General features: G+C 38.3%; 1 protein-coding gene across 1 annotated transcript in view; it reads left to right on the top strand.

Moving 5' to 3' along the window:
- Positions 1 to 13732, top strand: part of SLC9A2 (solute carrier family 9, subfamily A (NHE2, cation proton antiporter 2), member 2) — a 180631-nt gene that overhangs the window by 136183 nt on the left and 30716 nt on the right. The window contains exons 6-7 of the mRNA XM_006884547.1: positions 8408 to 8497; positions 8992 to 9062. Coding sequence (XP_006884609.1) covers positions 8408 to 8497; positions 8992 to 9062 — 161 coding nt within the window. The remainder of the gene's footprint in view (positions 1 to 8407; positions 8498 to 8991; positions 9063 to 13732) is intronic.

Here is a 13732-nt window from a genome sequence, read left to right as displayed (position 1 = left end):
CTAATGATGGCATGTTCCCTCCTCCCTCAGTCCTCCAACAAACATGTGTGAAGGCTTCTAGCTATGGTTCCATAGACTAGCTGTGTTTTGCGAATTCTAACCAAACTAAATAAAAAGTATAAGTGAAATCTGATTTCTGATACTAAACATCTTCATACCAATTCCAAACAACTCATGTATAACAATAGTTATCACTCATATATAAAAACAGCACTTTCAATGTGATAACTGAGCTTGTTTCTTTCTTGTTATCGAGCCTAAGTAAAATTGGATCTTTGTGTCTATCTCATTGCTGATAATTGCAGATAAGCATTGATCACTGGAGATGGCAGCATTTCATAGCAGGCCACACTGTGCTAAACCAAGTGGCAAAACATATTGAGACATGTTGCATTCCTTGGGCTGACCTGTTTTGTGGTGATACTTAAATGTATATTACATAATTCTTGCTTTCAAAAATTTCATGTTTTAAAAGGGAAACCAACCTATGAAGAATGCATTTCATTTATTTATTAAGGTTCAGAAAGGGAAGCAGCAATCTTGACCTCAAGGCACTCATAATAAAATAGAAAATGCTAAACAGTTAAACATTTTAATCAGAGTTTATTGAGTTCTTGCTATATTTTCTTGGGGAATGATTCTGACTCTCATACAGACTAAATTATTGTAAATGTAGACTGATGATACATAATGAAGGAAAATATTGGATTGCAGTATAATGGAGATTAGATAGGAGATTATTTTGTCAAATATTGCCATAGATTAGGATCACTAGCTCACTTACTGCCTTGGGGTCTATTCTGACCCATGTTGTTAGGTGCCACCAAGTCAAATACGACTCATAGTGACCCTATAAACAGCTGACCTGAACCCTGCCCTGTCCTATGCCGTCTTACTCTGACACACTGGAGCCCCTTGGTGGTGTGACCATGTCAGTCCATCTCATTGAGGGTCTTCCTCTCCTTTTTTGACACTCTATTTTTCTAAACATGATATCCTTTCCAAGGAATAGCCTCACCTAGCTACATGTACAAAATATGAAACACCAAGCTTCACCACTTTTACCCTCCAATGAGCATCTGGGTTACTCTTTATCCAAAACGTATCTGGATGTTCTTTTGACAGTTCATGGGCAATTCAGTTCTCTTCTCCAACACCACAAAGGCATCAATTCTTCTTCTTTCATCTTCATTCATTGTCCAGCTCTCTGGTGCATAGCAGGTGACTGAGAAGACCATGACCTGAATCAGGCACATCTTAGTATTCAAACAGACATCATTACCCTTCAGCTTTCAGGGACTTGGAGAAGTCCCTGGCAGCCAACTTACCCTTATGCAATACATTTTCTCAGATCTTCTGTCCTGGGAATGGGAACAAATATGGATCTCTTCAGTCAGTTGTCCAGGTAGATGTCCTCCAAATTTTCTGACATAAACTGGTGAGCACATCCAGGGCTGCATCTGTTAGTTGAAACAAGTCAGTTGGTATTTAATCAATTTCTGGGACATTATTTTTTTGCCAATGCCTTCAGTACAATGTGAACGTCATCATCCTTCATCACCATTGGCTCTTGTTTATATAGTACTTCTTGAAATTTTGGACCCTTCATTGGGATTCTGTATCTGGGAATCAGTAAGAGGAGATGGTCTGTCTTTTCCCCTGGGACTTGCTAGTGGATTTGAACCACCAAAGACACACAACCTTTTGCTTAGCAATACAACACACTATCAACTATACTACCAGAGGTGATTGAATAGGTCTTTTGGAGGATCTGATGTTTAAGCCAAGGTGCAAAGGACATTGTGTCAGCTCCTAGCTCGGTGAAAGGCATTCCAGACAGAAGGAAGAACTGATGCAGAAATCCAATAATCATGACATCATAGGAATAAAGAACAAACTGAATAAAGAATAAGAAAATAGAAAAGTAAAAGAAGCTTTACATCACTGAACTTTGAAGACAGACTAAAGTTAAGGAGTTGGTTTCAATTAAAGGGGAATGAGAACAGTTTTAAGCAGAGGAGAGACATAATTGAAGATTTCTCTGGTCATAGATGAGAAAATTATCTACAACACACACACACACACACACACACAATTGCCTATCAAACCAATTCCAATACATAGTAACCCCATAGAATAGAGTAGAACTAACTGCCCTTTCGCATTTATAAGGCTTCAACTGTTATAGAAGCAGATTGCCACATCTTTTGGAAGACAAATATGGAAACAAGGAGATAAATGTAGGTACTTACTCTACAATACAATAAAGAAATTATTATTTGTCTGAATGAGCAATAGTGAGAAAATACAGCATCAATGACTGTGCCAAAGATAATTTATAATTTCTGTTCAGAAAGTCAGGGAGCTCATAGGAAGCAGGGGAGTTGGGAGACTGGAAATCAAGAAGAGACTATCTTGTGTGAGATGCTCCTTTTTCTTAGTGAAGTAGGGATGTAGACTTCTTTTAGAAAGAGAACGATGGTGGCAAAGGAGAGACATGAAGGTGGTAAGGTAAAGTACAGACTGGAAAGGACCAATGTAAAGACTGATTGTAAAAAGATCCAGAACTATCAAGTTGACTCTTCAGTGACAGAAGGATTTGGGCTCAGTTTTGATGTTTGTACACATTTCCCAGGTGCTTTTAGCTCTCTGGTTAGGGCTAAGGAGAGCCTGGCTAGCCTCACACGGGGAGAGAAATTGTACTTCTCCTGCTGATGTCTTCACTTCTCTCTGCTCTTCTCTCTGTGTGCCCTGATAAGAGATTGATAACTTTGCTACTGCTTGATTCCCTAACCTGCCTTCTCCTGCTCTCTCCCTCCTATTTTCCTTATCCACTACTAGCTTTTTTTCTTATATCTTTTATTATTATTTGAATGAACATTTACACAGCAGATTGGTGATCCTTTCACATATTCATGCATATTTTGTTTTATAACATTGGTTACAATCTCTACATTGTTTCATCACACTTCCCCACTGTCTCTGTGGTTCATGTTTCAATTCACCTCCATCTCCCCCTCCTCCCTTTCCGCATTGCCGTTTGGTTTATCCTTGAGCAAGTGCTGCCTTTGTAACCCTGTAAGGTTGAGTATTATCTTCACGGTGCAACTGTTGTTCACTTTAGAGCTCTCTCTGTGTGGCTGGAAATTGTGCTACCAGAGTGAGTTCACTTTCAGGGGTTCCACCAGCATCCATAAGGCCAGTAAACTGGGCCATTGTTGTGCTTTTGTGGTTCCCTCCCATATTTATCTCTTACTCTGTCTAGGGCCTTCTAATGTGATCTCTTTCACATTGTCGCAGGGGGTAGCCAGGCCCCATGTGGTTCTTAGTGTCAGGGTTGTTGGAGTTGAGGATCACGTGGTCCATTGCTGCTATGGGCTAATTATTTCCATGTGTTCATGGTCCTGTTTGGTTTTTTCCCTTCCTACACTCCTTGGTTCAGACAGAGATCAATAATTGCCCCTACTATGGTCACTTACAAGCTTTTATGTCCCACCCAATACTCATCAATGCAGAGTGTAGAACATTATACTTGTCACCGCTGACTCTTACAAGACTGTGACCACAGGTTAGATTTGTGTTTGCACACAGACACACTAGCCCATAACTACATTCTCTTCCAAATGATTATTTCTAGATAACATCAATAATTACTCAGTGAAAGAAACCTGGAAGTAGATACATAATGTGTTATAATTTTATTGTTGTTGTATGTGCCATCAAGTCAGCACTGACTCATAGCTGACCCTTCAGTGGGCCAGTAAATCTCATGGGAAGAGATTGTCCATCCTTCTCCGGTGGAGCAAATTGCTTGCCTGTGGGATTACAATACAGTTTATTACCACTAGGGCACCAGAACTTTCCTTATAAATATCTTGTTGTGTGCCATCCAGTCAGAACCAACTCATAGCTGACCCTCCAGTGAGTTTTTAGAGGCAGTTAATCATGCAAGAGGAGATTGTCCAGGGGAGTTCTGGTGGCCTTGTCTGTAGTGAACTTCACTTCTAACCTAAAACTGGAACATCTCTGGCAGTTTGAATCCACCAGCAGTTCAGCCAAAGAAAACTAGGTACTCTCTTCATGTGTGATTTACAGCCTCCCAAAGCTGATGGTGGGTCAGCTATGAGTCGGTTCCAATTCAACAGCGGTGAGTGAGCAAGTGATCCCAGGTGATTGAAATTAGAAATTTTTCAGTGTCGCAAATTCTGTTTTCAGTCTCTAACTATAGACTCTTAAGTTATAACATCCAGCCTGGAAATGTGATAGTATATGGCACAAATGCCATATATTCTACCCTAGAAGTGAACGAGTTGAAGCAAAAAGAAAAAAAGGGAAAGAAGTAAGGCAGAATCGATCACATTATTTCTTAGGAAATTGCCATGAAGACTACAAGTAATTCAAAGAAAAGAGCCAAGAAAGAAAAGGAAACGTTTAAAAGTATTTTTTAAAATAGATGGTCATTAGACTATTACTTATAAATGATGTGTTTTATTAATTAAAAATGTAAGTGTACTTTTAGATATTTAAATATTTGCCATAATCTAGGCATGTGGCCATACTTACTTCCTACAGTTGCTATGTTATATTTGAGAGAATGAATTAATTTATTGATTATTCATCTAGAGGAAGAAATCAACATGGACATTGTCAGAGCAAGTCTTGGGTCCTGTAGTTTTCTTAAGTTCTATGTTAACAAATAACGGGCATTTGCTAATTATTTACTAAGGAAGTACTGCTAGCTAAAAAGCATGTGGAAGAGTTAGCATCTTTAAACTGAGTTACATAGTTAAGAGATTGCATTGATTTTGTTTATTTTGCCTTAAGCTATTATGAAACTAGTAGTATCTGGATCTCATTGGACTCTTGCATCCCCAGAAGCAGGCTGTTGCAGCCGTTCTCATTTACATAAGTTAAAAATTACAGAATATGTGTTGATTGGGAAATTGCTACTATGTCCTATGTTATTTTCAAGTGGCAGACTGAATAAAAACAGAACATAAGGTGTGTCTTACACTAACCTTGCTTGAAATCAGTTCGCACTTCCATCTCAGAAACTTAAAATTAAAGTCTAGCTGAAAAAGTGCTCATTGCTAAATTGATGGAACAAAAACAATTGACCTCTTTTAAGAAGAGTGTGTGCCTGTTTGTGTGTGTGTGTGTGTGTGCACGCGCACACATGTGTTTAAGCTTACAGTCACATAACACAATCAGAAAACAAATACTTAAAAACACAGAGGAGAGAAATAGGAAATTAAATGCATGGTAAGGAACATATTAACTAAAAAACATGAGAAACAGTCTTTAGACCACATTATATAATTTTCAGAAATTGCGTTGATTTTATTGAAATTACCTTATACTATTTACCTTTTACTTTGGCTAACTTTGTGATGAATGGTAATTTGAGAACACTTAATTTTGCTGCAGTGAAACCTATACCTAGAATAAGAAGCTGTTGTCTGAACAGAGCATGGGGATATTGCATGGTTTAAAGTCAGGAAAAGTGTACACATCAGGGTTGTATCCTTTCTCCATGTCTATTTAGTTTGTATGCTGAGCAAAACATTTGAGAAGTAGGACTCTCAAGTTTGGAGGAAGAATCATCAGACACCTCTGCTGTGTGGATGACATAACCTTGCTTGCCAAATGTGATGAGAACTTGAAACACTTAATGCAGAGGATCCAAGACTACAGGCTTCAGTATGGATTGAATCTCAAAAAAAGACAAAAATCATCAGCTCTGGACTAATAAATAAGCAATGTCATGACAGATGGAGAAAAGATTGAAATTGCCAATGATTTCATCTTCCTTGGATCTAAATCAGCACCTTTAGTACCAGCAGTCAGGACAGGAGGTCAAGAGACTTTTGCACTGGACAAGTCTTCTGTCAGGGACTTTCCAAGTTACTGAGAAACTGTGACTTCCATTTGAAGACTAAGGTCCACTTGATTCATGACATATTTCCAGTCACTTGCTATGCATCTGAGCAGAGAATAAGGATGACAGAAGAATAATTGATGCCTTTTAGTTTAGGTGTTAGAGAAGGGCACTAAATATCTCAAGGATTGCAAAAACAAAATTCAGATATGTCTTCGTAAAAGTACAGCTAGTGTGATTCTTAGAGGCAAGGACTGTGAAGCATCCTCTCAATATTTTGAGTATGCTGCTTGGAGAGGCTATTCCTTGGAAAGGTATTAAACAGGGTCAGGGAAAAAGAGAAAGACCCTCAATGAGATGGATTGATACAGTGCCACAGTGGCCTTAAACGTGTCAGAGATGATAAGGACAGCACAGGATAGGATAAGGTTCAGATCTGTTGTCTAGAGGGTCACTGTGAGCATGGCTGGACTTGGTGGAACCTAACACATTATGAGATGAGGGAGTTGTGCTGCTAACCCACAGATGGTACTTCTCTAGCGTGTGAATCCATCAGCAGCCCTGTGTGATGAGGATGAGCAGTCTCTTCCTGTTCAGTTTACACCCTCCATAAACCACTGGAGGGCCTGCTAGCTATGTATGAGTCAGCTCCAACTTGATGAGAATGAGGGATCATGAAACTGGTGATGAGGGTACTTCTCAAAACAACAACAAAATCAGTCCTCATTATGCTAGGTGACAGTAGTCCCCTCCCAATTAAAGGGAAACTTCTCCCTTGGCCCCACTTCCTCAAAGACACCCTCTTCTCAACCAGCCAGTTTACATGCTAGAGTCACATAATTTTAAATGTTAGCTAATAGTTTATTTTCGATATCTCTAAGTTCTCCCTCATCCTATTATTTTTTTTTTCAAGTTTTAGTCTTCCAGACTGACTTTTTCATAACCTTGCAAATTGTGTTAAATATATTGAATGAACCTGTTAAATTGAGAGAAAAATTGTCATAGTAATATTGCTTAGCCATCCCTTCTAGGAATTATGTGTGTCTTTTCCTTAATCCAAATATTTTTATCTTGTGAGTTTCAGATTCTCTTCGCATATGTTGATAGTGTTCTTTCTGCTGTTGTTAAATATTGTTGAGTCAGTTGTTCTCTCTGTACAAGAAAATCAAACATGGCATGGTCCTACAACATCCTGACATTGTTGCTGTGGTAGTAGTCATTGTTACAGTCCCTGTGTCTGTCCATCTCATTGATGTCTTTGTTATACTTTTTAGACTATATATGGAATAGATTGATGTATATTGACTTTTTTCCTAGCCATTTTTCAAGTAACATATTTTTAAGTTAAAAAGTAATTATTTTTACTCATTTAACATAAAAACAATAAATCACCCACAATCAACAAAGCCCTTGTCCTTTCCTTTTCAGTATTTACACTTTACCTCTTCTTTATCTCCTGTAAATGAGGAGGGACATGCAGAACTCTCTCCAGTCCCAAGAGAGATAAGGAATGTCCTTGTATTGCTCCGGGCTTTAATGGAAATGCCTTTAATATTTCATTATTCAGTGAGACATTGACGACAGATTTCCTGAAGATATTGGCATTTTTGTATCAAGATAAAAGAATTTTCTTTTCTCCTAGTTTCCTAGCTTACAGGCCTCCCATTTTCCCAAGCTCACCCAGAAACCAAGCCAAAGCTTCTCCATTCCTTCTCCTCATGGTTGCCCCTTTGTTGTGTTTTCATCTCTGTTGCGATAGCGTCTGGCTTTCTGTAAGTCTCCCACTCATCATCTCTTTCCCCACACCCTGCCTTGGTCTACTCTCTGTGCACGTCTCTCTCATCCCTCCTTTGGCTAGTTTTGTAATAACTGCCTTTGGATGTGTCTCTGCATCCATGAGATTTTAAGTGCATAAAGGTGAGGTGTTTAGCTATTCATCTTTGTGTTCCAAATGCTAAAGCCCCCAAAATGTGTGCAGCTGATGCTTACTTTCTTTCTTTAATGAACAAATGGATCAATGAATAGTTTTCTGTGAATTATATTGCAAGTGGAGGTTTTCTCTAAGTTTGGTAATATTTTTATTATTTCTTCGAATTATTTTCTCAATGCTTCTGTGTTCCTCATTGGTTTTTTTTTCTAATGGCAGATACTGGAACATACTTTTTTGAAGATCTTTCAGTTAGTGACCAAAAATCTATGTCCTTCAAATCCATTTTCCCTCAAAGGGACCCTATGGAACAGAATAGAGATTGGTTTTTGCAAAAACAGCTTGCCTCGTCTTTCTCCTGTTGGTGGATTTGTACTGTTAACCTTTTGCTTAACTGTATAAGACTTAATCTGTGGTATCACCAAGAAGACATTGCAAGCTAGTAAAGGGAAAGAACATGGAACAAAATGCTATGTATGCTGTTTTAAATTTAGAGAGCAGAATTACTTTGATGGGTATCAGAGAGCAGGATAAATGTTATTCTCGATTCTAAAATTGTTTCATTTTATGAAACAATGCACCTATGTTGTTTCTCCATGCAGGGAATAACTATTCGGCCACTGGTGGAATTTCTTGATGTTAAGAGGTCCAATAAGAAACAACAAGCTGTCAGTGAAGAAATTCATTGTCGGGTAGGTTTTAACTTTGTGTAACAATTTAAATGATAAAACAAATGTATTTTTAGTGTGGTTGAACAACTTGACACCAAGTTGCTTACTTCCTGGAAAAGAAGGAAAAGAAAGAAGGTAAAAGGGAGGGAGGAATGGGGAGAGATAGGGCCTGTGTGGAATAAATGTAGTTGCATGGTAGCGGTTCTGAATTAACCAGCAAAACTCTGACATATTCCCTTTAACTTGAAAGAGTTTTTGCTGGAAGATTTTGTCACAATTATTTTTTCTGTAATTGTGAATAATCTTTTAATGATGACCAAAACAGTCCCCAGGATTTCCTAATATCTGTATATTAAATAAATCATCAGTTTGTTTTGAAGATGAATTATTGCTTTATTACTTTTCATTAAGAATTTTTAAAAAGCAAAAACTATCAGGAGCATCTGGAATTTAGGCATGGCATAGAGTGAACACTGCTGATTTCATGTAAATTAGCCCGCTTTTTTCTTTTTTAGTTTTTTGATCATGTGAAGACTGGGATTGAAGATGTGTGTGGACACTGGGGTCACAACTTTTGGAGAGACAAGTAAGGAGGCTGTATGTAATTGTGTCATAAAGTGAGCCTAGATCACTCTTGAAACAAACCTTATTCTTCAGGCTGCCTATTTTTCCTATGTTGTGCCATGCTGTAACCTTTAAAGTAAAGTTCAGCTGTACTAAAGACCAGGGATGATAGTAGCTAAAACAAAGACAGTAGATTTATCTGTGCTTCAGAGTCCTTGGGTATGAGTACCCTTCTATCCAGTTGATCCCCAAAGGATGGTCCAAGGTTGACTTTTAAACCAAAATGACTGCTTCCATGTGAGTCACTATGCTCACAAACCAGGTTGCATTAAGGGAGGAAGATCAACGAGAAAACCAAAGATAAGTACTCACTGTTTTATAACCTAAGGGTTCAGAAGCAGCTGAAGAGGTCTTTCACTTAAGCTGCTATGGCTGGAGAGGGTAGGAAATGCATGATCCTTTTGGTTCAAACTTCCCACATGAAGGGGCATTATCCAGTAGTAAATTCAGAGTGTCTTAGAGTTAATGAGAAATGAGATTCAAATCAATTCATCTCATTGCCATGGAAGTGGAAATGACACACAGCTGACTGCATTTTGTGCTTCTGAGGCTACAAATAATATGGAAAGAGATTGCCCATCTCTCTCACAGAACCCCTGGCAGACTCAAATCAGCAGACGTGTGTTGTTTAACACGTTGCCGCACACTTTTTAAATGACGACCATGTTTAGAAACACATTTGCCGTCATTTGCGGCAACATGCTAAAAGCTGTACATATTTGAAAGGCTTAGTGGTAAGAAGCTGCAGCACAATCCCAAAGGCATGTAGTACGAATCCAGCTGCTCAGTGGAAGAAAGAAGGGCTGTCTTCTCCTGTGTGATTAGTTGTTGTTGTTCATGGCTGTTGAGTTGAGCACGTCTCATAGCGACCCTATGAACAAAAGACCAGAAGAAGCCTTTTGATAACTATTGTTTCTCAAAGTTAATCGTTTCCAGAGGCATGTTTTTAGGAAGTGTGATGTAGTGGCTCCAAAAGATCCACTGATGAAGAATTAGCTAGGGGTCAGTTCCGGCTCAATGGCAAACAATAACATCATATATTTATCTAAATTCATGTATGTTGTCTTTCTGTGAAAGGCTCTGTGATAGATATAAACTAAAATGAGAGATATGATATCAAGACAGAAGGGTGCGTTAATACAGCAGAGTTTAAGTCGATGGTGCTGGAGCCCGCACACCGGTACTTGTCAGAACAAGAGCAGATGAACACATCCCATCACCACTTGAATTCAGTGACATCACATCCTTGCACTAGCCTGAGGCCGGCATGATGGGAGCATTTGGACTGTAGTAATGGGAAATTTTACTTATCAAAGCCCTTTCCCCATCCATAGAAATTCCTAAAAATATTGACCAGCACTCTAGTAATAGACTAGGAAAGATTTTTTGAAGGAGGAAGCATTTAAGGCAGGTAGCAGGAATCATCTAAGTTACATTTAGTAGAAACGTTTTGTGCTTCTTTTTTCCTAATTTGTAACAGATTTCCCCCACTGCTAATTTACATAAATTTGGTCAACCTACCAATGTATGTAAGAGGGTATATTTTAAAATATTTACTGTTTTCTGAGCCCTCAGGTCTGGTTTAAATTGTTTTTTGTCAAACATTCTTCTAAGTTGTTTAGCATTGATCTGTGCATTGCTGTACAGAAGTAATTTGTGGTTGCTGTGATGCTGAACACTGTGATACTGATGTGTCAAATGTGATAATGGTTACCCATGGTGGACAGTGTTTGGTGGAGCTTCCGATTAAAACAAGCTTGGAAGCAGGAGTGGCATCCACTTCCAAAATGGCTTGCCTCCGGAAACTCTATGAACAGTGCTCAGGCCTTTCGTTCATAGGGTCGCTATGAGTCGTCTATGACTCAGTGGCACCTAACAACAATAACAAAAACAACTGTTTTCTCACAGGTTCAACATGGCATTGGAGAATTGAAGAATCTGCTGAGCGTCAGTAGTTTGTTTTTTGAAACAATGGTGGGGAAAGTTCACACAGGAAATAGTTATGTGGTGTATGTACATGTGTTGGAGTGCTATCATTAGTTATATAATGAGTTCAAAGACTTTAAATGCTAAAGCAATCTTTATAAGCCTAGCCATGCTGTGTCATAAATTAGGAAAGCTCTATGGATTTGGTCTTATTTAGTAACTAAAGAGAAAATATCTTCTATGCATAGAGAGAGCAACCAGCTAGCCACAAGAGGGCACAAAGTAATAAAATGTTCCATTTGAAAATAAGGCCAGAAAAATCTCCATTTTCCTTGGTCAGCATTCATTGTCTGAGAGGCAAGAAGTAGATCCGAGAAATCATTTGCTTTTCGTCTCTGTCATATCCTACTTTATATTGTTGAAACTTGCCTAACATAGTGTCCTTGACCATGGCATGCTGTGAAACACACTTTCCTTGCTCTGTTTTTCTCATTGTTGTTGTTGTGTACTATGGCGTCAGTACCCACCCATAGCTGACCCTCTAGCAGGTTTTTCAGAGTCAGTTAATCGCACAGGATGAGATTACTTATCCCAGAGCACCAGGTGGCCTCAAACTGTGTGCCTTTGGGATTGCAGCACAGCTTCTTCCCACTAGGCCACCAGAGCTCCCTTTCTCATAGCCATGTCTATTTTTACAGCTCCTTTCTCCCTTTCAACTCAGCTGTTCTCTGCCCTGTATCTAACATCCTATCAACACTTTCCTGAAAAAGCAAATGAAAGGAGTAACTCAGAACAGTGTGTTCCTTGTCAAAAGTGAAGACGTAGTTAAATATTTCTACTAGTCATCTGCCTCCCAAAGAGTGGGGGCGGGGAGAGCAGAAATTATGTGATTAGGTTTTGGAATTAGAATTTGCAGGATTAGGAGATGGTTAACAGATACTGTGCGAATTTGTTCTGGAACACTGAAGCGTAAGTATGCCGTGGCTAAACTGGCTTAGTACTATCTTTCAGTTAAGGGAAATTCTGTCTTTTTTTATTATTATTGTGACTTTTAATGAAGATTTGCAGAACGAAGTTCTGTCTTTGAGGCACATGAATCTGTTGGAGGCAAATATGTGAAATCCTTCCAGCTTAATTGGACTGTATACACTAACGATGGCAGAGCTAATGATAACATGGTATTTACATATCTGTCGTAAGGAAAGAAATGGCAGGGGGAACTTGCAATCAATGCTGTCTATATACAAAATTTTTGTCATATTAAAAAAGGCACGCATTCTTGTAATCATCATAAAAACAACCATACTAAATATTCTTTCTACAAATATATATTTAAAACATACCATGTGAAAGGCATAATAATAATAATACTTTTAGAAGAAAAAAAAATGCCCACACCTCAAATGCCTTCATTTAATAAGGGAAGGAGATAGGGGGAAAAGAAAAGATAAAGATGGCAGAGTCAACTTTGATCCTTTGCGAAGGTAATGTCTAACATTTTTCTCCATAGCATACAGCCTTCGTTTAGTGACTTCGTAAGCTTCTTTATATGCAGGATTCTTTTCCAAGTAAGTTTTATGTCATTTTTAAGATTATAAAATACAACCTATCATGGATTGTTGTTGTTGTTATGGCCGTCAAGTTGCCTGCTATCACTGATAGAAGAGGAAAAGTTGGCATAGAGGATTTGTTGCCAACAAAGCTTATGCTGAAAACCAGCTCTGCTTAGATCATATCTCTGGTGTGTGTCTACAACCTTTGTTATTACTAAAATGTTAGATTCTTTTAAAAAAGTGATTATTTCAGGTGTGTTGCATGTCTTTCTTTTACCTCTGAAAGCATTACGCTGTTGTCTATAATAGTGGTCTTTGTGAGAATTCTGGGGGCATTTAATACTTTGAGAATAAATGAAAGGATTAAGGATAGTGTGGCACGGAAGTGTCTCAAACTTGACAAAAAGAGTTTAATGATAGTGAAATAAAATACCTGTTTATAGCTTGGCAGAGGAATGCAAGAGGTGAACTTTAAAAAAAAACCACCAAAGGAAATTAATAACCCCTATGCTTAATTGATTAGATGCCATTGTCTGAAGATTTATTCTTTCTTTTATTACTGACCAAAAGCTAAAACATAATAAAAAACTCAAACTCATTTTTTAAATATCTTATGTTCCTGTCAGACATGATGGATCTAGAATAATGAAAAATAAACTTAGAAAATGATAGATCTAAAATAAATATGCATATACTGTTCTTCTTGTTGTGGTGGTTATATGCCTTTGAGTCAACTATAATTCCTAGTGACAATGAACAATACCATTGAGCCCTGCACTTTCTTGAGCCGTTCTTGCTGTATCTGACACACCTGCCCCCAATCACTGTGTCAGTCCATCTCATATAGCATGTGATAAAAAAAGGTAATTCCAATGAATTAAAATAAATGTATCCATTCTGATAGGATGTACAGGAAAGGTTGGGCTCTTTTATTTAAAGAAAACAAACAAACAAAAGGACTTAAAAATCCCTGAGCATCATGAAGGTATCTAGAGATTCAATGTTCTTGGTAGAAGGATTGCTGTTGTTGTTGTTGTTATGTGCCATCGAGTCTTTTGCAACTCATAGCGACCCTATGTACAACAGCCCTAAACCCTGCTCTGTCCTGTGCCAATCGCACTGTCTCTGACACTCCCATCCCGATTACCTCAGT

The sequence above is a fragment of the Elephantulus edwardii genome, unplaced genomic scaffold, assembly GCF_000299155.1.
Source record: "Elephantulus edwardii isolate Elephantulus edwardi_28Jun2011 unplaced genomic scaffold, EleEdw1.0 scaffold00036, whole genome shotgun sequence".
Classification (NCBI taxonomy): Eukaryota; Metazoa; Chordata; class Mammalia; order Macroscelidea; family Macroscelididae; genus Elephantulus; species Elephantulus edwardii.
Note: the sequence above shows the minus strand (reverse complement) of the source record. Positions and strands in the feature narration are given on the sequence as shown.